This window comes from Haliotis rufescens, unplaced genomic scaffold (genome assembly GCF_023055435.1).
Source record: "Haliotis rufescens isolate VD_foot unplaced genomic scaffold, xgHalRufe1.0.p SCAF_28, whole genome shotgun sequence".
NCBI classification, from domain to species: domain Eukaryota; kingdom Metazoa; phylum Mollusca; class Gastropoda; order Lepetellida; family Haliotidae; genus Haliotis; species Haliotis rufescens.
In genome coordinates this window covers 5,684,246-5,710,064 of record NW_025963979.1, presented here as the reverse complement: position 1 = coordinate 5,710,064, position 25,819 = coordinate 5,684,246, and the positions used below count along the sequence as shown (strand labels likewise).

Sequence of the window (25,819 nt, the reverse complement as noted above, 5' to 3'; positions counted from 1 at the left end):
AAACAGTAATTAGTGCTATGCCAATACAAGCCAGCTTTCAAATGAAGATAATAACTGGATTATACCATAAGTCCATTTCATAAAATAGTCACACACCTTGTGTAGCCATTTCCAGAAAATGTGTTGTTAGTGTCATTGTTTGACTTGCCGACACTGTCCAGTACTGTTTTCTGCAACACAAGAATGATGTATATATAATGCCACAGACACTGTGAGTTATACCCACAAATCTCAGTTAAGAGTAAGACTAGTGGCTTTTATAGCATCACAAGAAACTGTCAGTACAAGAATGATGTATATATAATGCCACAGACACTGTGAGTTATACCCACAAACCTCAGTTAAGAGTAAGACTAGTGGATTTTATGGCATCACAAGAAACCGTCAGTACATACAAAAACATCCCATGCTGATCACTCTAGCTCAGCTGGATATAGTCATTAGTTGAAAATGTCAACAAAGATATGCAGCTATCAGCACAGATGTCCTATGTACAAAACATATAGAATTCTAATAGATAATAGTTATGGAAGTAACTAATTTTCAAAACTATTTCAGCAATACCCAAGAAAAAATAATATATTCAAAAGAAAATATTTGGAATATTGTTCAGGATAGCTAAAATAGGCTTGATACTTCTATTGTGTGTGGGGAAAGAAGAATTAAGTTTGAAAACCTCTGTATACAAAAACTTGATAAACTCAGCCAAACTGTATTGTACTATGTCTGGTGAAACATCAATATAAAGGAGAAAATCTTACCACTGCTAGAAATAGGTTTTCCCTTTGGAACTTAGTGTGTCAACCAGAAAAATGTTTTTCAATTAAAAAAGTCATATGTTGCTTAAAAATCTGTTCATTAAGAACATTCATGAGTTCATCATTTCCCACGTGTTTATCCAGTTTAATTTTCTGAAAGCACATTTATCACTGGCTTTATACAATAAAAGTCATCACATGGATATAAATTTTATAAATATATGATTTCTAGATGTGCCCTAAAGACACTGTCAACTTTACCAGTGCCATTATGATTTTAGCCATGCCACTGGCACATTAATACCAGGGATTTCTAACTTGAATCCACTAAGAGCATTTATAATTCACACACATTTTCAGTGCAGCCTTGTGGCAACATATTGAAACTTCAGATGATTGTGTAGCTGGTGTCGTATACTAGACACACTGTAAAAAGCATAACATGTAACATGTTACATATTGCAGTGTTTAGTATGTTACAAACTCAAAATATATACAATATGGTTTGTGTTTTTTGTTTAACGCCACACTCAGCAACATTTCAGCTATATGACAACAACCTGTAAATAAGACAGCCATGCAGTGATTGATATCGTGAGCAACGATCCATGCTGTGGGGTACATTGTCACGTCATCAACCAAGTCAGCGAACCTGACCACCCGATCCATCAAGTCACCTTCTACAACTAGGACAGGTTGCTTGGGACCCATTGTACCCAGATTTCCTGGTTGTTAATGGTCAGATAACAACAACTGGAAGATGAACCAACTCTGGTGCCATGATTGCAAGAAACACTCATGCCATAGGCCAGCTAAATGAGCATTCTGAGAAAAGTATTAAGGGCTTGGGCAAAGTGCAAAAGGTCATATCAATGTCAGTTGTCAAATGACAGCAAAGAAAACAAATAGGCAGGAAAGTATCTGGTAAAATTAATTCCTTGAATTGGTAATTAAGAAAATCCTTTTCCAATAACTAGCTGATTCTTACTATTCCTCATCTTCATGTGAAATAGAGATATAGGGAAGACAGAACTTTGGACTCCATTAGGACTGTTGCGAGTCATAAACAATACTATATTTACAACTGGCCACATGACTCACCAGGGCTGTCACTGCTTACACTAGTGTCAGGTGAAAGATGTTTTGGAACAATACTATTGAACAGAAATAGAACCTGCCTCATCATGTGACAACGGAAACAAGGCCGACTTTTTAATTTTATCGTTTACAAAATTTGCTACCATTTAGCTTGGGTTGGTCGAACTAAAAATAAAATAAATTTGTATAGCTCAATGTACACGTGCATTATACTTTATTTATCATGAAGTCGTTTGGTCTGTCCATTAAATTAACACTTAATACTATTCAATGTGTAGCAGACTTAGTGTTTTAACAATACCTGACCTGAGAAGGCCTTGTTCTCTTTATAAGTTGCATTCGGTGGTAAAAGACTCACACACTGCATTTAATTAAAAAAGTGACAAAATAAGTTACTTCATATCTGTACAATGTTTACAGTTGTTATTTTTTTTTTAAGATGGAGCGGTCGGATTTTATCTATACCTTCCAAGAGCCCAATATTTGGTTAAATCAACAACTAATGTCAGTAACAATTACCAAATTATAATTAAAAATTTCCCATTCACATTATCATAGTTAAAACTAATGTTATGGCTTTGCACATAGAAACGCTTAAATATAAAATTTTGATACAAAGAATTAACTCCATTTAAATTGAAAAGGAGCCCCAGTGAAATGGGAGATTCAGCCTGACCCTGAGAAAAATCTAGACTTGCTTCATTTCAAGCTTTTGCATTACAGAAAGGACTGGGCGGAAGGTAAATGATATGGTTCAGGGACTGAGGCAGACTAGGCTTTGCAGGTTGGTGAATTTTGCAGATAACTGAACCAAAATAGAGGAAGATGTTTTAATGCTTTGCTTTACAATATCATATCGAATACAGTGTTTAAAGACAATTGCATTTAAGGAAACAAAAACTTAGGAGAAAATAATGTCTACAGGAAATGAGTTGGAGTCAGTGGTTCCTGAACACTAGTTAGCTACATGAAGATTTCTATGATACAAAGGGGTAACGCTAATTAATTTCTTTAACATAAACAAACAGATAACAACAACAGTGGAGGTTCACCAGATGCTGTTTGTTGAAATACCCCTAACCATTGCAGTTTGATTGAAACATATACCGATAGTGAAATTGAATTCTAATTGTAAGGATGATAAGATGAATGAGATTGACCTCCATCCTATTCTACATTACATAGCTTGATATTATTAACCTATATCTGTTATCTGTAATAATGAAATACAAACATGCTGTTTGACAGCTTTGAAATTGAAAATCATGTCAAAACAAAACCCAGTGTATTTTCGCCACATTGTTTCGATTTGCATGTTGAGTGCAAATAGTGATGTCTTGAACATGTTGAACAACTTGGATCTTCCAATAGTCATTACCATCCACACACAGTTTAAGGCCTGTGTCCTGTGATTCTTATGGATAAGATTTACAAATTGACAAACTAGTCAAATTGGTGGCCCATCATCTGTGGGAAGTGTGACCTTGTTTCGCTATTTTCTCCTGTATCAAAAAAATGTAGAATGGGGAAACTTTGCCTGAACCATTCTACCAACTATTTCTTTGTTAGGTCAAGAATGGTTTCCATGGCAATAATATGAGAATTCCTACTTTTTGCCATTGCCCCCAACATATGCAAATATTTGATGGAATATGGTGGCAGGCAAGTGTGTGGGTTTTTCATATTCTTAGCAATTTCACACCTACATTTTATTGCCTAGTAGTTTCGGATCTCATGTGTCATTTTGTAACCTGGTACTTTTATATCCCTTAGGTCATTTTGAAACCAGGATTTATAATATAAGGACTTTTATACAAATACAGGACTTTCCGTTAGCGCCGAATAATTAATGTCGACCTGGATAGTTACAGTTTAGTTGAATATACCAAGTGAACCATGTGTAGGGATGGCAAAAAAATACCTATAATCAGAATTATTGTTGATGGGAAGAAATATCAACGATTATTGAAATGAAAATTATGTCATCAATAATATATTTCATAAACTGTTGAGATGAAAAAAGTTTAGATTTACCAAAACAGACATGTTATTGTCAATCATGTCAATTACCGAGGATGGAAAGTACCCAGTAACTGTTTTTGTTATACCTTTAATGTCCACAAGTGAAATATGTTGATTCCTTTCGGAATTTTTGTGTGTATTTGTTTCAAGTTACTTCTCTGATATTTACTGATAAGTTATTGATATTTAGTTAACGATCATCAAACTCTAAAATCTGTAACGATAGCCAGCCTTAATTATGAGGCGCTTTTTGCGGCAAGCATGGGTTGCTGAAGACCCATTCTAACCCAGATCTTCACGGGTCGGTTGAAAGCCTATAAATATAATCAGGGTGAACCAGGATTTGAACTCACTATCATAGGTTTCTGGCGTGCCCATTGGATGCAACTCTGCACAACAATTTGCAGCGCCTTAGACAACTAGGCCACCCATACCCCCTGATGATGTATAAACAAACCCTGGTAATGAGACGACCTGAGAGTAACCAAACTACCAGGACATGAAATGACACAGAACCAACTAGTTGCCTAAGATAAGTGCCCCTTTCAAATTGTTTGAAAGATTATCTTGTCAGTTATATGACACTGGTTATCCATATGAAACAGATGCATTAAAAGTGAAGCACCTTCAGAATACAGTTTGTGGTACAAATGTACTTCTTATTCTAAAGGTAGGCCACAGGATCCCAGGCACTATCACAAATAAATAGCACGCGTTTACTTAGTGATCAACACCAGATTGTTTTCCTTGTTGCACATACAATAATATTAGTAATGTCTTTCCACAAAAATTGAGAAATATTTTCAGATTTTCTTTCAAATTCCATTTTTATTTTTTGATAAAAGATGTAAGGTAGCTAAGCCATCGACCCTTAAGATCGTAAAGGGGTACCATGGCTAGCCCTAAGGATCCAAGGGGTTGTTTGATTTGCCAAGGGTTTCCAACCGTAAGGATCGTGAAGTGTCTTTGATCAGAAAGGGACATCCCAACCCTAGTGTTAGTATAGGTATGCTTGATCGGAAAGAGGATCCAAGGGCTATGAATAGAGTTGGGTGTAACCTAATTCACTTTATTCTTTGGTACTTGTAGGCCACGGGCCTTTTTGTACAGACGAAATACAATTAAGGTGCAACCTACTAAAAACCTAACGTGCCTAAGAATCGAAGACGCACGTAAGATCCGTGAAGCCAGAACCACAGTAGGAAATCTGTGCCAGTTAGTCCTATATAAGCTGCGCCCGGTAAACTGCATTGTTGCCAAGGAAAGTTGGATCGGTTGCAGTTGCTTTCTATTTCCATATATTGTGCGCAGGAGGTTGTCAGAATCAAAACAAACACTGAACAACACCCCCTGACCGAGCAGTGCGGTCGGCTGGAATGGCGTGCCTGTTGACAAGAAAACCCATGAACAAGATCAAAAACATCTAATAACGCTCGCCTTACCTCTACCATAGAACATGTCTGGAACGCAGTAAATATAAACATAAACGACAGTCCAAGAATTATTATGTTGTAAAGGCGAACATCGCATCCACCAGTCGCCATCTTGTTCTTGTGTTATCACATGACTTATGTATATCGGTGATTTCCGTAAAGATAAGAAAGTAATATTTATATTGCATCATAACTTCATTTTAATCATTTCTACAATACACACCAATAACGATAACAGTTTTAGTAAAAAGAAATTATACATTAATAAAACGCTACAGCTTCCCCCTTTTAACCATTCATAAAACCTGTACAAGTGTTTACATAAAAATCCACCACAATGTACGAGGGAGCTGCGTGTAAGGGGGCGTAATTCAGGTTGGCCTGAATAAATATGTATACGGTCAGATAAAGGAGTGCGAGAGTATAAATCCAGTTCAAACCAGTTTGGAAGCCCGGTGGACAAGGAGCGAAACCACGCGGTTTGAACAATATCAACGCAGTAAATGGTTGTTTCCGTTTTTGGTTGTGACATTTTGTAGCCATGAGTTATGGAAGAGGACCCCCAGCTATTGAGGGAATGAGCTCCCTCAAAGTTGATAACCTAACATACAGAACAACCCCAGAAGATCTGAGAAGAGCATTCGAGAAATATGGCGACGTAGGAGATGTGTACATCCCTCGTGACCGCTTTACGCGGGAAAGCAGAGGTTTTGCCTTTGTTCGATTTTATGATAAGCGTGATGCCGAAGATGCAATGGACTCTATGGATGGAGCAATTATGGATGGCAGAGAAATACGTGTGCAAATGGCACGCTATGGCAGACCAGTAGATCCTTACAGGCGCGCTCCACCAAGCCGTCATGGCCGACGCTCAAGATACAGCAGGTAGTATTGATAGATGTAGACAAAACAATGAACACTGAATATTAATGCGATGCACCCATGCAGCTAGTTTCTAGTCAAACATCAACACCGTTATTCAGTCTGAGAGATGCATCATTCTTGTAACATTGTTCTAAGACAAATTGCAATAATTAAGGTAAAATGAATATTCCCTATTCGGCTAGTATAGGTTTGATCATTGTTTTTTTTCATTTCAACTGTGTATTTAACATCTTTGTAACATGATGTATTTGTAATGTTTCAGATCCCGCTCACGGTCAAGATCACGATCAGGAAGACGAAGAAGGCGGTCTAGTGGGTCAAGAAGCCGATCAAGGAGTCGTTCATATAGTCGTAGTAGAAGTAGGAGCAGGAGTCGCAGCAAAAGCCGAAGTAGGAGTCGCAGCAAAAGCCGAAGTAGAAGTCGCAGCAAGAGCAGGAGCAGAAGTAAGAGCAGGAGCAGAAGCAATGAAAAAGAAAGGTCGAGGTCGCCTTCACATGCAAGGTCTGATGCATCAGGTGGATCAGCAAAAGAGAATGGAATGGATCAGAGGAACTGAGCTGTTGCTGTAGCAAGGGACTCCAGTGTCGTGATGCGGCCATTCCAGTTCCTCGAATAAACCTTGCCCGTGATAATGTGTCCTTTGCAGAAATTGTCAAAAGGTTATTGTCTCTTCTGAACTTTTCATTGACATTGAGACTGATCAGTAATGCAAATTTCAAGGACAAATTAATTGAAATTGTCTTGAATTTGGTATTTTTTAGTGCAATTGACAATTTAGAGACATAATGATAAGGATATGTCACACATTACTATAGAAGTCTTTTTCACTCCATTGGTTATGATCATTGTGTATTTTTGTCGCATGTAACATTTGCATTTAGATGGTATCAATTTTAGTACATTTTACCATTCAATAAATTTCAGTACCTGTATTAACAATGCTTTTTCTCATTTCCCCATGCTATAGGAGCGGTAAAGGGGTAATAAATGCAGTGCAGTAATGTTAGCTGTGTGGTATGCTGAGTGTCTACCGGGCGGGCAGTCAGTCGCAGTGGCTGAGTGGCTGGTTGATGCTGCTGCTGTCGGTTCCTGCAGAGTAGCTGGTGGACTAACAGCAGAGCTGATACTGCTGATCTTAAAGCTGACCGTGATGCAGTTCCAGAAACACCACTAAATTGTTTGGCTATACAAATCAGTTCACCTTGGAAATGTAGTGTGTGTGTATATATATATATATAGTTCATGGATACAGTTAAGTTTTATGCCAGCAGACAATGTTTTGTTAGGTAATTTTGTAAATCATTTACATTAAGGTATTCATTATTTCTAGAGAAAATGAGATCAACTTTTAAAAACTAAAGCTAATGCTTTGTGTAATCAAATTTTTCATTCCTAACATTTTAGTGTTGCTTCTATATACAGTATGATCTTGTACAGGGTTTTAAATCAAGATGAACTGATTTGTCTTCTAAATTTTATAAAAGATAAGTAGTCCTGGTTGACTACTGTATTTTAATTTTAAGTTTCTTTGGTTAACTTGGGAGAATGACAATGGCCAAGTTTTAAGAAACATTTATAAGTACTAAATCACCGAGTTGTCACTCGTCATTCTTTCCTTTTTTTATGTACTCCCAAGAATTAACTTCATTCCAACACATTTGAAATACATTTAAAGGAACAAAATTCTTCGCAGTGGACCCTGTTAAACGTGAACATTACTTTCAAAGTTTTGATCTGTCATAATGAGCTTTTTGAAATGAGAATGTTTCTGCTTACATAGTTGCGTAATTTCCTCCCAGTTAACTCGGCTTTTCATTTGCCTTTTGGTAATATTACTAATAGTTTTGGCCATGGGAGAATTTCTTATTGATGTATCGAGTTGACAAACTAGATGACACTGGTTTCAACAGAAGAGTTCTGATGGTGCAAGATCTGGTTGGTATAAATCTTATTACAGATGTGTAACTTGGGATTGCCATGTTTTCAAAGAATGACCTGGCATTATGGAACTGGTTACTGTATTGATTGCTATTTAAACTATTTTTGCATTGAAATGAGCGTTTCAGTAAAATGGATGTAAGTTGACTAGTGAATTATGCAGTTCTCCCTATCAGTCTGCAATTTCTTGGGTAATGAGAAGTCAAAACATTGGCATCTTTGGAATAAATAACTGAAATTGGTAAAAAAGCAAGAAATACTGTTACATGCTTGGGGCACGGGTATTTCATCCACTCACATTTGAAAATAGTCTTCCATCATTTCATGAGAAAATGACCCTGGGGATAGAGAAGATAAGGAAAACATGGGTCTCAAATGTAGATCAATTTATACACAGGTTTGTGGTGTAGACAATCAACAGTTCCATATTAGAAACAATTGTTGGCTCTTCCAGAATGCATCTGTCTTTTTCTTGATACATGTAGCAGCATCCCAGGAGAGGTAAGGTGACATTTGTTTTGCAGTTGAGGGCCAATGACGACAGATTTCAACATTCTCATGCGAAATTGGAATAAAAGTGAAGAAACTATGTTCTATTTTGTTGTATGTTTCAAAACCTATGGTTTCATGATCTTTCATTGTGAATTCTAAAGGGAATGAGCGTGACCAAGTGTGAATACTTTTCGATAAACCTTTCAGAAGCCAGGGGTACATGTCTGTTTGCCTCCTTCTCTGTGTATTAAATTTGATATCGAGAGAATTAGTATCATTTTTCTTCTCCAGGGTCACATGCAATACCAGAACCCTAATTTGGTTTTGATAAAAACTAGGTGTGAAATGGTGCCTTGAGTTGTCATGGGACAAAATACAGGATACATTTTTGACTGTATGAATACTTGCTAAATTTGTTACTTCTCCATCTCCCCAACCCCCTCCACAGAATTGTCTGTCAATGTACTGTAATTAGTGTTTCATTAGTGTTCACAAATATGTCCCCCAGCTAGTTTTTCCCGCAAATGTGTATCGTGATATGTATTGTATTGTGACCTTCATGCATCATTTCACCTCTACATAACAGTATTGGGGGATTTTTATATAAAGTATTGATATTGGTGAGCACACCACAATCCAGGTCAGCTTGTTTTCATGTTGCCTCAAGATCCGGGGTGAATAGGTCTTCAGCAACCAATCCTTGCTGTTAGAAGCGACTAACAGGGTCGGGTAGTCTGGCTTGCAGACTAGGTTGATGCATGTCATTGTATCCCAATTGTGTGGATTGATGCTCATGATGGCGATTACTGGATTGTCTGGCCGACTCAATTATTTACAGACCACCGTCATATAAGCTGTAATATTGCTGAGTGCGGCATTAAACAACCATCAAATCATGTTGCCTCAGGTGCAAAAGGGTTTCCAATTTGGCAAATTATTACAGCCTCTAGCAAATTGTATCCCATCTGTCATTTTTTTTTTTCTTTGCCCAACCGTCTGTCCATCACGTTTTGTTTGCGGAGCATAAGTCGGAAACAGTTCAATATTTTTTCATGAAGGTCTGTAAAGTACATGCTGAACTGGTGCCTTTTGCAATTGAGTAATTTTTTATGTTTCCATGGCAACAAGGATTTAGGTCCCAAACAATTTCCATGACAAGTTCCACCTCGGTTAAAAAAGGTTAGAGTTTGTTTAGATTTAACGGTTATAAATTCTACTACAGGGGCAGGGGATATAGCCATGTTAGTGGCAAACTCTTGTTAAAACATGTCGCCTGCAGGGCTGGTAATCATCAACGTATGCCATGGCAACACAAATGTTGTTTTGTTAACTATTGATTTTATATTAAGACTGGGAAATAAAAAGCATAGTGTTATGTTAACAGTTAATGGACTTGGACCTGGAGATATATATATTCTTGTTCAGGGCTCTAAATTTAAAATGAACATGTTCTCAAAATGTGCAAGTGGCAGATAAAGACTTAGTATAGATTCATGACAGAACATTTTATGTGCAGCATGCAAAAACAACTCCCGGTATAAATACGCTTTTTTAGCCTGGAACACCTGGTCATGAAGCAATGGACAACAGTAGTATCTGAAACAAATTGACCATCCTGAGAAAATCTATGTCCATAAGACACTACAGTAAATGACAATTATAACAAACTCAAAGGGACCACCAATTTTAATTTGTTATAACCGTAGTTTGTTTTTAGCATATGTTACAGCAAATGGGTGGGACCAAGAAATAGTTTGTTACATCTGTCAGTTGTAAGTATGTTCGTTATAAAGGTTTTTTTACTGTACAATGTTACATGTCAACTGAGCTGATCAATATTTCACTCTGATGTGCAGAATATGAGGTGGCATCATGATGTGTGACCTGTACACTGCCTTTTGTAAGATATTTCCCTACAATCGTACCCGGCAGTGCTGCTCCCTACAACATGCCCCTGGTACACAAGAGACGGTGGTGCTCTCCTGATGACATTCTCATCCAGTTCCGAAATTAGGAGACGGGGAGGGGGGGGGATCCTTTGTAGAATAAGTTTTAATTAACTTTATACAAAAGTTTATCTTGCAGGCTGTATGTTACATTTAGATTAGCCCTGTAAGAGAAAGTACTATCCATGTTCTGCAGCTGGGGTGTCTTCGGGAAAATGCAAGTCTGTGTACAATTTTCCTTCACTTGCAACAACCCCTGCATAGAGTGTGGTTAAATATTTTGGAGGACTCCTTACAATATGTACAAAGCATGTCCATGAGTCATCTTCCTTGCATCAATGTTTATACAGGTAGACTTTGTAAATAAGTCTTGAGAGGAAAGTTTGTTCAAACAATAACTTGAAAAGCATTTTACTGTAGGTACGTGTCATCTTGGCGGGCAGGAAAGGTCACAGTGAAGGATCATTTGTAAGGGATGTTCACATTAAGCTTCCATCTTACATCATCAGTTTGAGTTAATGTCTCTTTGTCACCATGATCTTACTATCGTAACATGACTTTGTATGTTGTCCCAGCCCTCGTATTGACAGTTAATATTCATGCTATATACACACATAATGCAACACACAATATTTTATAACATCGATAATTATTGGAAAGATGACATGTTCTTGAAAGGGACTAATTCAGTACAATTTGAACAAAATAAATTCAGAAATCTGTGAACAGTTCTTAGGGACACCATTGAAAGTTTCAGCTTCATAGGTCTTTATGTTCAGTGATGTTCAGTGTTCATTCAGGCTCTCCTAGTAGTATGGTTACATGCTCTCTTGAACAATCCCTGGTAGGTGTTGAGCTTCATTTGATGACAAGAAGGCATAGACTGCCCTGTACATCAGGATGAATTCCCTGGAAATGGATGGCAGCTTGTTATTCATTTGTGCAGCATTAATACAAAAACAAGTATGTTTTATATATTAAACACTGTTAAATGCCTATGAGTTGGTGGGCATTGTTGTTGTTATTACAACAACGTTCGATACATCGCAGTGTTGCTGCAGGATTTACAACTCTGATGAACTGGACAGGCACTGGCATGGTGCTTATGGACCAGAGATCATGATTAGTTTAAATGTGTGATTCTAACTATCGTGTCAAGGTGCCTTAAACCACTAGATCACACACACATATATTGATGTGGAAGATGAAAGAACTCATTGGTATTCGAAGTAAGTGCAGTAATACAAATGCATGTCATGGAGTAACAAACCTGGATTTGGGATCAAGAGTCAATAAAACAGGTAGTAGTTTATTGATGGCCATTTCCATGACAACTGACTGTAATCGCAGATACTGCAGCTGAAACACCAGGTGTTTGTACTGCTGCACTTCCTTGCCTGTCCTGTACGTGATGACAGAGGGACAAGGCAGTCGCACATCTGAAGTATGTAAAGAACACCCGTGACAGGTTGTGCCATTAAATGACCCGGAAGTCATAGACCATTTCTGTCAGACGAATAAACTGAGGTGGCAAAAGCCCATGTTTTATAAGGAAACATTTGGAAAATCATTATGGAAGACATTTAAAGGAAAAGTTTTATGGGTGACTGGAGGATCACTTCCACTATAACAATGATATTGTGCATCAGTTGGTTGGTTTGTTGTTTAACGCCACACTCAGCAATACTCCAGCTATATGATGGCGGTCTGTAAATAATCGAGTCTGGACCAGACAATCCAGTGATTAATATCATGAGCATCAATCCACTCAATTGGGATTGATGACGTGCATCAACCAAGTCGGCGAGCCTGACCACCCAATCCCATCAGTCGCCTTTTACGACAAGCATGGGTTGCTGAAGACCTATTCTACCCCAGGTTTTCACAGGTCTATTGTGCAACAGAGGCAGATTGGGTTGTATACTCCCAAAGGAGTTGAGAATGACACCGATCCATTGACCAGGATAATAATGTTGTAGCGCTTTGAGAATACATCAATGTTAAAGTATGGGAGTTACGATGCTATGATCGCTTTGTGGAACAGGGCCCTGGAGCAGCTTGCCTAGTCCTAGTCCTAGTCCTAAAGTGAGACCTTCCTATTTTTTATCTGGACCAAGGTTAATATGTCCAAGGTCATCTGCCATGGATTAAGTCATCACTATAAACAACAGCAATAATGAGAAATGTTATACATGTGTAGTTGCACAACTTGTTCAGGAGGGCTGACAGCCATTGTACAATACAATAGGGATTAACCATTTGGATTAGCTTCTTGAAAGTACTGGCAATAAAGTGATTCTAGACATATACATGTTGTCATGGCTACAGAGAAATTAGCCTGTGGAATGAAACCTTCAGACTAAGGGTGTCCCAAATCAGTCACGATGACAGTACTGTAATGATGAGTACATTTTTCTTCCCACAATTTAAGACTTCCCTGCATGATTCAACCTGAATAACATGCCACCATGTTCCAGCTTCAACTGAGGTTCGATGGGAATTATGGGAGGTACGTCATTTGTTGTCGGACAGAAAATTGCAAACAAATTTTGAATGAGTACAATGATTGTTCAAACTGTTTATTTTCAATAAAATCAAATGGAAAAGTGATTGATTAACAATGTTTCATATTATAATGTCGATCGATACTACCAAGTACCAATGTTACCTATTGATATTGTCATTTATCATTGATATATTGCAATTGGGGCATCTGTCATGCATGGATAGTTCAATCAAGTGTTACATACACCCTAATCAATGCTGCTGAGATGAATTTATCAGAATCTGTGTAATTCTATTTATCATATAATGGGTAGGTTTCTCGGCAGGATAAAGCCAACGGATAAAAACGATATCCGTTGGGGTCATATGCGATAGAGATGCAAATATCAAAGGTCAAGTAGGGACTACTTTCACTGTTTATAAACAAACACGGCGTCGCCCTCGTCATTCGGCAATCGAGTTAGAATTAACCATCGGGAATCTGGATAAACTACAAAGATAATTGCTATCATTATCAAAAGAACAGTCTAATATACTGAAAATCAGTGTCTAACTGTGACATAGCTAAGGCATTTTATAAGTTTTGGCAACTTCGGAGATATAAATTTCGAAACAATTTTGCGAGGGCACGAGGCCTAGCCAAGCGGGATCAATAGCCATGACTGGTAGACCTCTGCGGCTTGAAACCTTCTCCACAAATTGAAATAGTTGGATTTGGCCGAAATATGTTTGAATTGTTACCTTGTTTCGTTTTGTCGCTCTGTGTACATAGGACTACACTTCTTAACGTTATGACAGGACAGACCGACTGTCAACAACGTCTGACCATGGCCATGACGTCTCATAGACTAGGGTTAGAGTAGCTTCCCTTTGACAGACCGATGGATTGCCGCGAAAGGCAATTAAAAAGAATTGTTATTTTGCGTATATGTTGCTTCGCCACTGTATAAGAAACAGATTTCAGTTGGAACTATATTGGCTACTGTCACTGTCCGACTGACACATCACTTGCCCTGTGACGTAATAAATATTAATGCGCGCATTCCAGGAAAACTCGTAATGTTTCGGTAATGTTTGTGAGAGGGAAAGCGATTTTGAAGCGCAGATTTAAAGAATGACATTATATGATAAAGAGGTTATCAGGCTTGTGTGTTTGGGGATGGTAAATATCCTGTATTAGGAATAAACACTATGTATTTATGCTCGCTAAATACAACGTTTATTCCTAATGCAGGATATTTACCATCCCCAAACACACTCGCGTGATAACCTCTATGTACTCGTAAATATTAGTGTTTATTGATAGGTTCTGAGCATAACATACTCTTTTCTGGTCTGATACAAATACAACGTTCCCTTATTATTGCGCCCTTCAATATAGCACTAACTCAGTTATAGCGCACAGAAAAAGCATGGCTCCCAAAATTTACTAACATTTTTAATAAACTCAAGTTTTCCAATGACACCATGTTTTCCCCCCATCTCAGAAAACATTATCAGCTGATCACTGCGATCACGTAACACCTGAAATACCAGTCAACAAATCTGAACGAAAGCATGCAATTTAATACTGTTATTATAATATCTGGTAATAAACAAGAGGCCCATAGGGCCTGAATCGCTCACCTGGATATTTACGCAATCATGACAAAATATACATTTGCATTGTACATGTACATAATACTGCAAATATTTCATAATTTTGACTGTCAGCATTTAAAATAGGTGGATGGCAAATCTGACAGCATGAACGTGTATTCCTCTAGCTACAAATGTAGCATAATGATCTGAACTGTTTCCATGTTATGATCCAGGATCTAAGTTTCCAGAGACAAGGCTGGACCCCAGGGCAAATCCTTTGGCATAAATGTATCATTCTCTTCATAATGAACAAATGTATACACTGTATCTGTTTATTATAGGGTTGGGATTAAAAAATATGGTTAATATTTATATCTTAGTTCCAGAGAAGAGTCGCTTAGAGCAATAAAGCAGAATTACCCCTATTTGGCCCCACCCCTCAGCCCCTTGGGGGGTTAGCCCCACCATTTGTTCAATTTTGAATCCCCACCACCTAGGGATGCTTCCAGTCCAATTTTGATAATTTCCTATCAGTGGTTCAGAAGAAGAAGTCGTTTGAATAAATTGGTGATGTACGGACACCGGACGGACGGATGTCGGACGCCATGGTATGGCATAAGCTCACCCTGGTCCTTCGGACCTGGAGAACTAAAAAATAGTTCATTGTTTATCTAGACTAATGTTTGCGATATATTTTATTACTTATATTCAAAATGTCATTCAATAATTATAAAAATTGTTTACAAGAATTTCGGCAAATTCGTATGCGAAGTGATCGGTAGATCGAACAACTCACCATTATTTACAGCAACCACGATCAGATAACCGCTATTGACGCCTTGAAACAAACTTTAGTTGCAAGAGAATGGATACACATACCATAAATGCCGTACCATGACTCACTAAAAGTCATATTTGAGGCAGTTTGACTATTACAGCCCTTGCAAGTCTATAATGTTTGGCAAGTCTATATTATTGCAGTATCTGAAAATGAAGAGAGTTTCTGGGCTCCTTTTTATTATATTTTTATTAAGATAATTTAACAACTGTCTTTTTTTTGTGGATGATATTGTCATTTCAGAGATTAGATGTTAGTCTAATCCTTTTCCTGCAAGTACATGTTCAATGAACATTCCTCCAGTTTATCCCTTTTTTCAAAGGTCACAAACCCCTGCTTATTTTACTGACTGCTCAATTGACTCAATTATTTTGTATTACATCAAGCAATGTCCACAACAAAACATTTCACTATACACAGTTCTGTCTATGTGAGACTCGGAACTTATCAAGCAGCCTTCATACCTTTCTGTCCAATGTACATTTTGTGGAATGTTACAAGTCAGTTCACAGTTGAAGCAGTATCAATATATGTGTTTCCTATTTTAGCCCATCCAAAAATAGGGTAGGTAGGTCAGGTTTGTTTACTTTTTTCTTTGTAAGTATGTCAGCAATTGCCTGCTTTCAAATGAAGATAATCACTGGCTTATCCATGGTGAAGGGCAACAAATTTATGGTTTTTTTTGTGGCCTGACAAGTTTATGCTAAAAGCATAAAATAGGACAATTCCAGTCGTAAAAACAGTCAGGAAAATGAAAACACACATTTTATTTTTTCAGGCTGAAAAACAGATGCATAAGGGGTGAAATGATACCATGTGTTTCCATGCCACAATACTTTTTTTTTAAATATCGATACAAGACTATACGACCTGTGAAGATCCGGGGTAGAATAGGTCTTCAGCAACCCATGATTGCCGTTAAAGGCGACTATGCTTGTTGTAAGAGGCGACTAACGGGATCAGGTGGTCAGGCTTGCTAATTGCGTGGATTGATGTTCATGATGTCACTGGATTGTCTGATCCAGACTCGATTATTTTCAGACCGCCGTCATATAGCTGGAATGTTGCTGAGTGCAGCGTTTAACAACACACAAACAAGAGTATACACTAGCTAGATAAATTAATTACTATCGTTTAATGACCCCCAGCATTTTGTCAATCAAATATTGCAAAATGTGTTGTAATTAGAGTCTCAAGTTAAGTACCAAAAAATGCCATTACGAACATGTCTAAAGCTAGCTTTTCCTTTTGAGCTGCTCGGAAATATTTACTGTATTGTGACCAATGTAGTGTGCTATGTATAATATCGTGACCTTGCTGTATCATTTCACCCTAAGACACATGGTATATGTAAGTCACCTGGTCACCTACCTGTCACATATACATGAGGCATCCACTGGGACAGAGAAGTCTCCCTATCTATCTGGAGCACAGGGAGCGGCTTGTTGAGATGGGCACTGTATTCCGCTGAAGCAACAAATACTATCATTACCAGCATGTCGGTGATGCACAGGAATCAGCCATTTCTTACTTGGGCCACATGTATTTTCTTATTGTCGAGCACATTTTAAAATACAAAATATATATAACTTATGAATACAACATTATGTGCTTGACAGAATATGCTTTAAATGCAACTATTGTGTTTGTATTTATGACAATTTTTTTATTTCAAATGAATAAGGGAACTGTATATCAAGTTAACCCTGACAATATTTTTCCTCCCTAATATAAAAATATGGAACACACGTGTAGAGTGCTACTACTAACTAAACATGTACCAAATATCATGATTGGAGTGAGTGAGTGATTTGGTTTTACGCTTTTATCAATATTCCAGCAATATCACTGCAGGGGACACCAGAAATGGGCTTCACACATTGTACCCATGATGGGAATCGAACCCGAGTCTTCGGTGTGACAAGCAAACGCTTAAACCACTAGGCTATCCGACCACCCCATCATGATTTGAACAAAATGTGATGTCATCAGCAGCAGGAACATGTATGTATGTAAATTTCAGCTTTGTCAGTCTAGCAGTTTCACAGAAGATGTGTACGGAGCCGATAATTCCTTTTGAGAGAATTTAAGGGCATGACAAAAGTGTAACTGTCATATCGAGATCAAAATTCATAATATTGCCAAAGCTGGAACATGTATGGTAATCCCCACTACTTACTCAACATACACCAAGTTTCATTACAATTCGTTAAGAGACAGCTGCAGTGGGCCTGATAGGCTTTTCAATATGGCTGCTGTGGCAGCAACAAACTGAGGTGTCATCACTGGTGAAGTGAAGTTTAAGGTTCACTGGCCCAGTGGTTGCTGAGAAGCTGATGTTTACCAGAAGGTGCTGGGCAACCTAGCCATGGCATACGTCAGGCCAAAACGACAAAGCAAATGGGAAACACTGAAATCCCTTGAGCGTTTCTTCAAACAACATCAGAAGACAACTAATACAAAATGAAATGTAAATAATGTCTCAGCAACAAACATACTATGGAATGAAAAACAGACTGTACAATAAAGATAAATTTGATGTTCCTCACATATCTCAGTTTCGCATCGACAAACATGAAATATTCACATTCACTGCCCAAACAGTTTAATACTGCACGACTGCAGGAATAAAGTACATAAACAAGAAAGGAGTTTGCATTACTTGCAAAAACAGAAGCAGCCCCATTCCCACCTTTTCACGAATGCCCTGATACTTTCCCACTTGCACTTTCAGTGAGCAATAACTTGACTTCAAAACAAAATTGATTCATTTAACCATTTACCTAAATGTAAAATGTTTAAAAGTTCATTTGTAAATCGTATTTTCGTCCATTCCATAAAACACAAACACCTCAAATGATTATTTTGAATGATTTAAATAACACAATGCACAATTCAATAATGACTGTTTGTTTCAGTAAACCTATGAAAATGGTTTAAAACCAGATTTTGACTCGCATTTTAAAATTTTGCAGTGTATTTGACGAATTGTGCAGCAGCAAAATTCTGCACAAGTTCTGCACAAAAAGGGATTTTCTGCAAGATAGTTACATCTCTACACCGAGAAGACATTTCGGCAAAATGTTCTGAGACTGCGGAATGCAGCAGGGATTGTCTACTGAGGTTATTTTGTGCACTAGCTGTTGTAACACCCCCAACACACACTGAGTCAAAGTTGTTGCCATGGAAACTTCCCAAAACTATCACAAGGCACCAGTTCACCACTAGACCAATCTATGTGCCAAGTTTAGTTAAGATATCTCTCATGGTTTTTTAGTTCTGATCCGGAAATGAGAAATCCACACTTACCCTACTTGTAGTCTCACTGTAGAGAGATCCAAGCTTACCCTACTTGTAGATCTGACCTGTTGCCTGTCATTAATAACATGAATACAAACCTTCCACCAGGGTCTCTGATTCATGCTGCAGGCGGTCACACGACGCCAGAATGTACTCCATCATCATCTTGGCCCGCAGCACGGAGCCAGTAGAGGACAGTTCTGGAACAGGATGATGACATCAAGAATTGGACACAGACTGGAGACATGACTGCTGCAATCTATAGTGTACAGAAGTGTTTTCTTACAGTCAACTCAAGGTGACTAGATTTTGACTTTTTGCAAGTCCTCAAGTCACTCAAAACCTCTTTTTACCCACGGGCTCAAATATTATGAGGTGTATCAGTCAATCATTTTGTGATTACTCTCATTTTGCAGAGGCATTGTCACAAATATGGGCATTAATATTGGAAATACCTGAATGTAAAGTTGATGAAACAATCACATGTACAACCCAAGGATTTTGTAGATATCAACATACTAATGAATATTTGTGAACATTTTATACATCTGATACATTTTACAGGGTGAGTGAGCGAGTATTTTTTTACGCCGCTTTTAGCAATATTCCTGCAATATCACAGCGGGGGACACCAGAAATGGGCTTCACACATTGTACCAATGTCGGGAATTGAACCCTGGTCTTCGGCGTGATGAGCGAACGCTTTAACCACTGGGCTACCCGACCGCCCCTCATTTTAAAGGGTGAAGACCACATGTGACTTGACTCTCCAATGCAAGCTGCATGACATTATACCCTGACCGTATCGATCCTTCGTTCCTTATCCTTTCAACCACTGGTTGCCGCCACCAAAAATGATAATGTAACCTCCGCAATACAGTTTGAACATTGCTGACTGTTGTCAGCCTGTTTACTTCATGTTGGGAAATATTACCTGTTATGTCACTGAGCTTCAGGCCTTCCAACAACTGATGGAGGTGCTGGTATGCAGTCAGACATGACATGACCCTCGTCTGAGTAACAAGGTCACTATCAGGGTTGAACTACAATAAATCAACATTAGATTTAACATTGTGGTGGGGTAGACCTGTGATTTAAATGTTAAAACTCACACCATGAAACACTCGAGACCTGAGTAGTTGTGTATTTCCAGGCTGATGTGGTAGCTGAAACTCACCCATGAAACACTCGAGACCTGAGTAGTTGTGTATTTCCAGGCTGATGTGGTAGCTGAAACTCACACCATGAAACACTCGAGACCCGAGTAGTTGTGTATTTCCAGGCTGATGTGGTAGCTGAAACTCACCCATGAAACACTCGAGACCTGAGTAGTTGTGTATTTCCAGGCTGATGTGGTAGCTGAAACTCACCCATGAAACACTCGAGACCCGAGTAGTTGTGTATTTCCAGGCTGATGTGGTAGCTGAAACTCACACCATGAAACACTCGAGACCTGAGTAGTTGTGTATTTCCAGGCTGATGTGGTAGCTGAAACTCACCCATGAAACACTCGAGACCCGAGTAGTCGTGTATTTCCAGACTGATGTGGTAGCTGAAACTCACCCATGAAACACTCGATACCCTAGTAGTCGTGTATTTCCAGACTGACGTGGTAGCTGAAACTCACCCATGAAACACTCGATACCCTAGTAGTCGTGTATTTCCAGACTGACGTGGTAGCTGAAACTCACCCCATGCTCTAGTCTTTCCAAAAACTCCATCTTTGCGTCACAGCTGCCCACTTTCTTTGTAACTTTCTGGGTTGCAACCTTTTCCCTCAGTTTCTCATTTGCTGCCACTTTCCGCCGAAATTTACTTGGTATATATATTTTAGCTCTGCATGAACAAAATTTTAAAACATTGGCACTATACTGAACACAGTACTTTCATCAAATCTTTCAACAAAACTCAACAAAACACAACAAAAGCATTACTCATTGCAAAATCAATGGGTGTGAGTGCTGCAGTCTGATTGATTGGAAAACGTTAAGTGTTTGTTTGATTTGTTTCACTCAGCAATATTCCAGCTACATGACAACGACCTGAAAATAACTGAGTCTGGACCAGACAATCCAGTGATTGATATTATGAACAACAATCCACACCATCATATATAATGACATGCAAATAACCATGTCACCAAGCCTGACCTTCCGATCCATTTGGGCACCTCATACGACCAGCAGGGGTTGCTGAAGATCTGGGGTAGAATAGGTCTTCAGCAACCCATGCTTGCCGTAAAAGGTGACTATGCTTGTCGTAAGAGGCGACTATCATTAAAATCATATCTTTGTTCTCGCTTCCGCTAAACAAAGATCTGAGGACATCCCATTACAGACCGACCTTGCGCGAACTTTAACCGACCAATGGAATGACCAATCAGAAGGTAGCTTTCACTTGCATTACGGCACAAATTTCAAATTGGCGACTACGCTTCGAAACATATTTTGACAAATCCTCGATTACAAATTTGAAACCTGAACAAGATAACATTCTGGAATGACTAATAGATGGTCTAGATTGTAAGGATTCAGTCGTTAAACCCATAACTATCGTTCGGAATACACTGTGTTAAAGTTTTTGAGATTGCAAGACTAGAAATCACATTCCGACTGTCACTTTTATAATCTGGTAAGCGACGCACTGATTGGTCGTTCCGACGTGACCCCTAATGGGATGTCTTCAGATCTTTGTTTAGCGGTAGTGAGAACTAAGGTCTGATTTTAATGAGATTGGGCCCCCCCCCCCTCAATCTCATTAAAATCAGACCTTAGTTCGCTGACTTGGTTGAAGCGTGTCATCGATCCCAATTGCGTGGGTCAATGCTCATGATATCAAACACTGGATTGTCTGGTCCAGACTTGATTATTTACAGACTGCTGTCATATAGCTGGAAAATTGCTGAGTGCGCGTTTAACAACAAACAAACCAAAACCAATGCTAGGGACCTAACTTCCCCACAAGGGGATGTTAAATGAAACTTTCACTGCATATAAATACTTTTCTTAATTGGCATCTTTCACTCTCAATCCCATTTCCAAATTTGAAAAACAAGCATGAAATTCTGCTGGGGCAACAAAATTAAATATCAAGTTTTATCGTTATTTATCAGATCATCTCCGATTTGATTGTTTTGCCTATGATGCCCACCATGCAGGTTCACAGGACCATAGGGAGTCACCCATTGTATCCTGATGTCATACCACTCCACAGTCACATCAACTTCTGTCTCACAACTGTGACAGTTCACATAGTGATAGAGTGCAACGGGAAAATACTGGAAATTTCTAATAAATTGTTTATTTATATACTTATTCTATCTCACATTATCTCGACTTTCTTCTTTGATCCTTCATGTGGAAAAGTGCTTGAACAAAGGTTCCATCTTCTAAAAATCAATGTACCTGAACACATCCCAGCATCAACATGGCCACCAATGAAGTAAATGGGTCATGCACTGTATCCCGTGCATAGCATCCTACATGACCTGATGATGTGCTCACCCCTGCCACATCATTCTCTTTTGTTATAGCTAACAGGCTGGAGGAGGTGTGATTTTTAAACTGATCCTATCTCACGCTATGATTTGATCCCATGGTTGGAAGGTGGGGTGCAGATACCTGTAATAGACTACAACTGCGAGACGTACATGAGGAAGCTGGTGCTAAACAGTGAAATAAATAAAACATTTAAAACACTGCCTAGTGTTGTAAACGACAATATAAGATAGCTTCACAATAAATCGCAAAGAACAATGAAGAAGGAAGCGTGGTTTATTTCACGATAAAACATTGTTCTATCATGACGTCATTTATCGAGATTCGAACATGCGAACGATATTTTTTAGAGGGGGGTGTCCTGTGAGTTGTTCCCCATAGATGTAGCTGGGCAAAGCAGACAAATGCAATGGCAGAATGATCGCATCCAAAAGCAGGAGAGGTATGCCAATCGGTATTGGGAGAAAAGGTACAGGTAATCATGAGGATTTTGAGAATACGTGGGAAATAGCAACCTGTGCATAACATGGATTTCTCCGACATTTGCGAGGTTGGATTCTATTGAGGGAGTCATCATGACTTGTGGTCACTGTGCCTCTCATGGTTTTATTCTCCCTGCAGTGTTTTATTGTACAATTGACAACTCCCACTCGTCGTTTATTTCTTAAATAACACGTGAGCAGGAAAAAATCACCAAAACAGGTGATACTCACACGTAACAGAGATCAGGTCTAACATGAGGAACATGTTTTCACATATGACATAGTTACATGAACAACTGCAAATCTGTAAAGAATGATCGAAACAGAAAAGAATGACTTATAAGGATGACTGAGCGGAGCCAGAAGATGGTGGTAAGGAAACTTCGGCTGCTGTTGAGAGCGTGATGAAGTGTCTCTTCCGATAGAGGAAGCCACCAAGTACCACCAAGTACATTCAGAGCATTCGCACCAGACTTAAGGAGAGAACTTTCTGGGTCAGCAGGGCCTAGGATGGATGCCAGCAACGGGATCTTAGCAGCCAATCTGGTTGTCCCAGAAGCTGGTTCTTTACTATAAAATCATGCTATCGATCCTGGCTACGTAGATCCTTGTTAGGGGTAGATGACCATTTTGTACGATTGATCCGGGGGAAGGCTGGAATCGTCATTGTAAATTTTAAGAGCAACTATGTCCTTGGAGTGGTGGGTTTGATGCCGACCTAAACAACACATAAAAGTGTGGAAGACTAGGAAATACTGGCGGTTGGGCAATCAGGAAAAAGTTGGATCATCTATGGCTGGTGCTGTCGAATCAAGTTTGGACGAAACATCCGTAGAGAGAACCCTGCGGACGTCTGAAGCTGCTGGTTGCTCTAATTAGGCATGGACCCAGATGTACAGGGTTCAGACATTAATGATGAACATCGTTAGTGCAGTACCCTGTCTTGGGAGCTGAGTGCCATCATGACAGGTCAAACTAAAAGTAGCGAGTGAGTTACTTTGATGTAAAAATTAACATAGATCTACTAACTGTCATGTCAATGACAGTAAGTAAACTGCGCCAAAGTGTTTTGTACTGATTCCAACATAAGCGGGTTTGTTACAACACAGAGAACAAGCACTCGAGAGAGGGCAAACCAGTTTAGGTCTTGCCTCACACACTCCACACACCTCTCTCACAGACAGAGAAAACTTCTGACATCATTTATACATAAAACATGTGGCCCAATACCGAGGTAGATGTCAACCCTGAGAAGAGGGGTGTCGATGTTGATTCCCTCGATGATCTCCATCGATACCAGCCGGTGCAGGATCAACATCCAGAGGAACAGGAACAGAAACAGCTGAACTGAGTGGAACAGGGAGCAGCCAGCACAAGTCGAATTAGCAGGAGGAGGTACCACTCGTAGCCCAGAATGATTCTGGAGGACAGAGGTCACTGCCTGTAGGAACAATTGTAGGTTCGGCGCCGGATCGTTAGCCTGATCCCGATGGTCCCATGTAGATTGTGACTGTGTGGATGAAGGGAGCGTCACAAAAGGTCGGCACAGACTAGGTAGGAAGAACCCTACAGAAACGAAGAAGCAGTCAGAGAACAGCGATCCACACAAGTGACTGACGGAGATGAACATCTACAGGAAGAAGTGGGACCCCGAGGCTCTTTACGGCAATGTCGACCAAAGCGTTGATCCCGATGAGGAGAACAGAATAATCAATGCAGAGTGGAAATCCGTGCAGAGTGGTAATCTAGATAGGACGAAGCTTAAGGATATCCACGCCAAGAAGGATACGATTCCAAGAGCAAGGGGTAACTCTCCCAGCCGCGTGGGTGATCTGCATAATCGCTGTACCGATAGAGATCCCTAATGAGGTCGATGATCACAGTCATAGGAGCCTGAACGATCCTGTTAATGATTTATACGTGTCACTGGAGGACTGGGAGTGACCAAAAGTAGAAGAACGTTTGTCTTAGTCTCTATAGGTACCACCCACTGAGTCACGTCAAACAAGAGGGGAACTTAAAGAATCAGCAGATCCTTGCGAGAGCGTCAATTCCTAGAAGGTCGATCTCCAAATCATAGATCCCGAGAGAGTAGATCCCTTGACTGTCAAACCCAAAAGTGTCAATCCCAAGAGCAAATACGCTGACCAGAACGATGATCCTGAGACAGTCAATCCGGAGGTGAGCGATCCTTAGATGAGTGACCCTTGGGGGAGCAATCCTTTCAGTGCAGATCATGCAATCGACTTTTTTCAAAACGCTGATTCTTGGAAGAAGCAATCCTTAGTGAAGGGTGAACCTGTTCTACTGGTTCCAGTCCAGTCTTATTCGTCACCGTTGATGGAGGAGCACCAGTAACGTTCGATGGAAAGGAACAATCACCATCAACCTGCACATCACGCAAAGGAGCAGGAGACGAAAGACGACTGGTAGCAGACAATCGAGGAGCGCCAAGAGAGTCGATTGAAGGCATATCCAAGGCAGCTTTGGACGCATCAACAGAAGAGAACCTTGGAACGTCCAATGTAGCTGGAGGTTCTGATGTAGGAATGTATTGTTAAGCCAGGACAGTAGCAATGTCGTAATTGACGTCTGGAGAATGCTGGGAAGATCAACAGTCGATACCATCTTGGTAAATTGTACACATCTAATTAAACGTTCTTCATCTTCAGAGTCATCTTGTTGCAATGTCAAAGAGTTGCATTAGGATCAGACGATTGTTTAGGCGTCAGTCACTAAGGAAGCTATCCGATATGCCATCGTCTACAACAGATAAAGGTAGAAGTAAGAAGTTGTTTCAAGGCTTTTATGGTGGAAGAGACAGTAAAACATTAGGGCTTCTTAGCCGAGGAAGGCCCGCGGTCTGCATCCTGAGATTAGACCACCGATCAATATTATGCTTATGATATTACGTAGGTAAATACAAAAAGTATGCCTGCAATTTATGCAGGCCAGGCTATGATCTTAGTCTGTCCCCGTCTTCTCCATTAGTATCGTAGTTGTATTCCCAAGGAGAAACCTACAACAACAAAGATACCAAAAT

At 39.4% G+C, this 25,819-nt stretch overlaps 3 protein-coding genes across 6 annotated transcripts in view; 1 reads left to right on the top strand and 2 right to left on the bottom strand.

Moving 5' to 3' along the window:
* LOC124139409 (UNC93-like protein MFSD11) overlaps positions 1 to 5,433 on the bottom strand; it is a 29,863-nt gene extending 24,430 nt beyond the window's left edge. The window contains exons 1-2 of the mRNA XM_046506450.2: positions 5,321 to 5,433; positions 97 to 170 (exon numbers count right to left, since the gene is read on the bottom strand). Of these exons, the coding sequence (XP_046362406.2) occupies positions 97 to 170; positions 5,321 to 5,422 (176 nt within the window). The 5' untranslated portion in view covers positions 5,423 to 5,433. The remainder of the gene's footprint in view (positions 1 to 96; positions 171 to 5,320) is intronic.
* A 303-nt stretch (positions 5,434 to 5,736) lies between these two features.
* On the top strand, positions 5,737 to 8,724 carry LOC124139420 (serine/arginine-rich splicing factor 2-like). 2 transcript variants are annotated; one of them, XR_006861763.2, is made up of 3 exons: positions 5,737 to 6,196; positions 6,459 to 6,856; positions 7,165 to 8,724. XR_006861763.2 is itself a non-coding variant. In XM_046506459.2 (2 exons), exons 1-2 carry the CDS (start codon positions 5,853 to 5,855, stop codon positions 6,751 to 6,753), a joined length of 639 nt encoding a protein of 212 aa, XP_046362415.1. In that variant the 5' UTR covers positions 5,737 to 5,852; the 3' UTR covers positions 6,754 to 8,724. The 2 variants fall into 2 exon arrangements, 1 of the variants encoding a protein (XP_046362415.1); XM_046506459.2 differs by having other exon boundaries at positions 6,459 to 8,724.
* A 1,574-nt stretch (positions 8,725 to 10,298) lies between these two features.
* LOC124139429 overlaps positions 10,299 to 25,819 on the bottom strand; it is a 38,856-nt gene continuing 23,335 nt past the window's right edge. For all 3 annotated transcript variants that reach the window (XM_046506476.2, XM_048402688.1, XM_046506485.2), the window contains 6 exons: positions 20,489 to 20,633; positions 19,732 to 19,840; positions 18,896 to 18,997; positions 16,869 to 16,964; positions 11,844 to 12,012; positions 10,299 to 11,482 (listed from right to left, as the gene is read on the bottom strand). In XM_046506476.2, the coding sequence (XP_046362432.2) occupies positions 11,392 to 11,482; positions 11,844 to 12,012; positions 16,869 to 16,964; positions 18,896 to 18,997; positions 19,732 to 19,840; positions 20,489 to 20,633 (712 nt within the window). In that variant the 3' untranslated portion in view covers positions 10,299 to 11,391. The remainder of the gene's footprint in view (positions 11,483 to 11,843; positions 12,013 to 16,868; positions 16,965 to 18,895; positions 18,998 to 19,731; positions 19,841 to 20,488; positions 20,634 to 25,819) is intronic.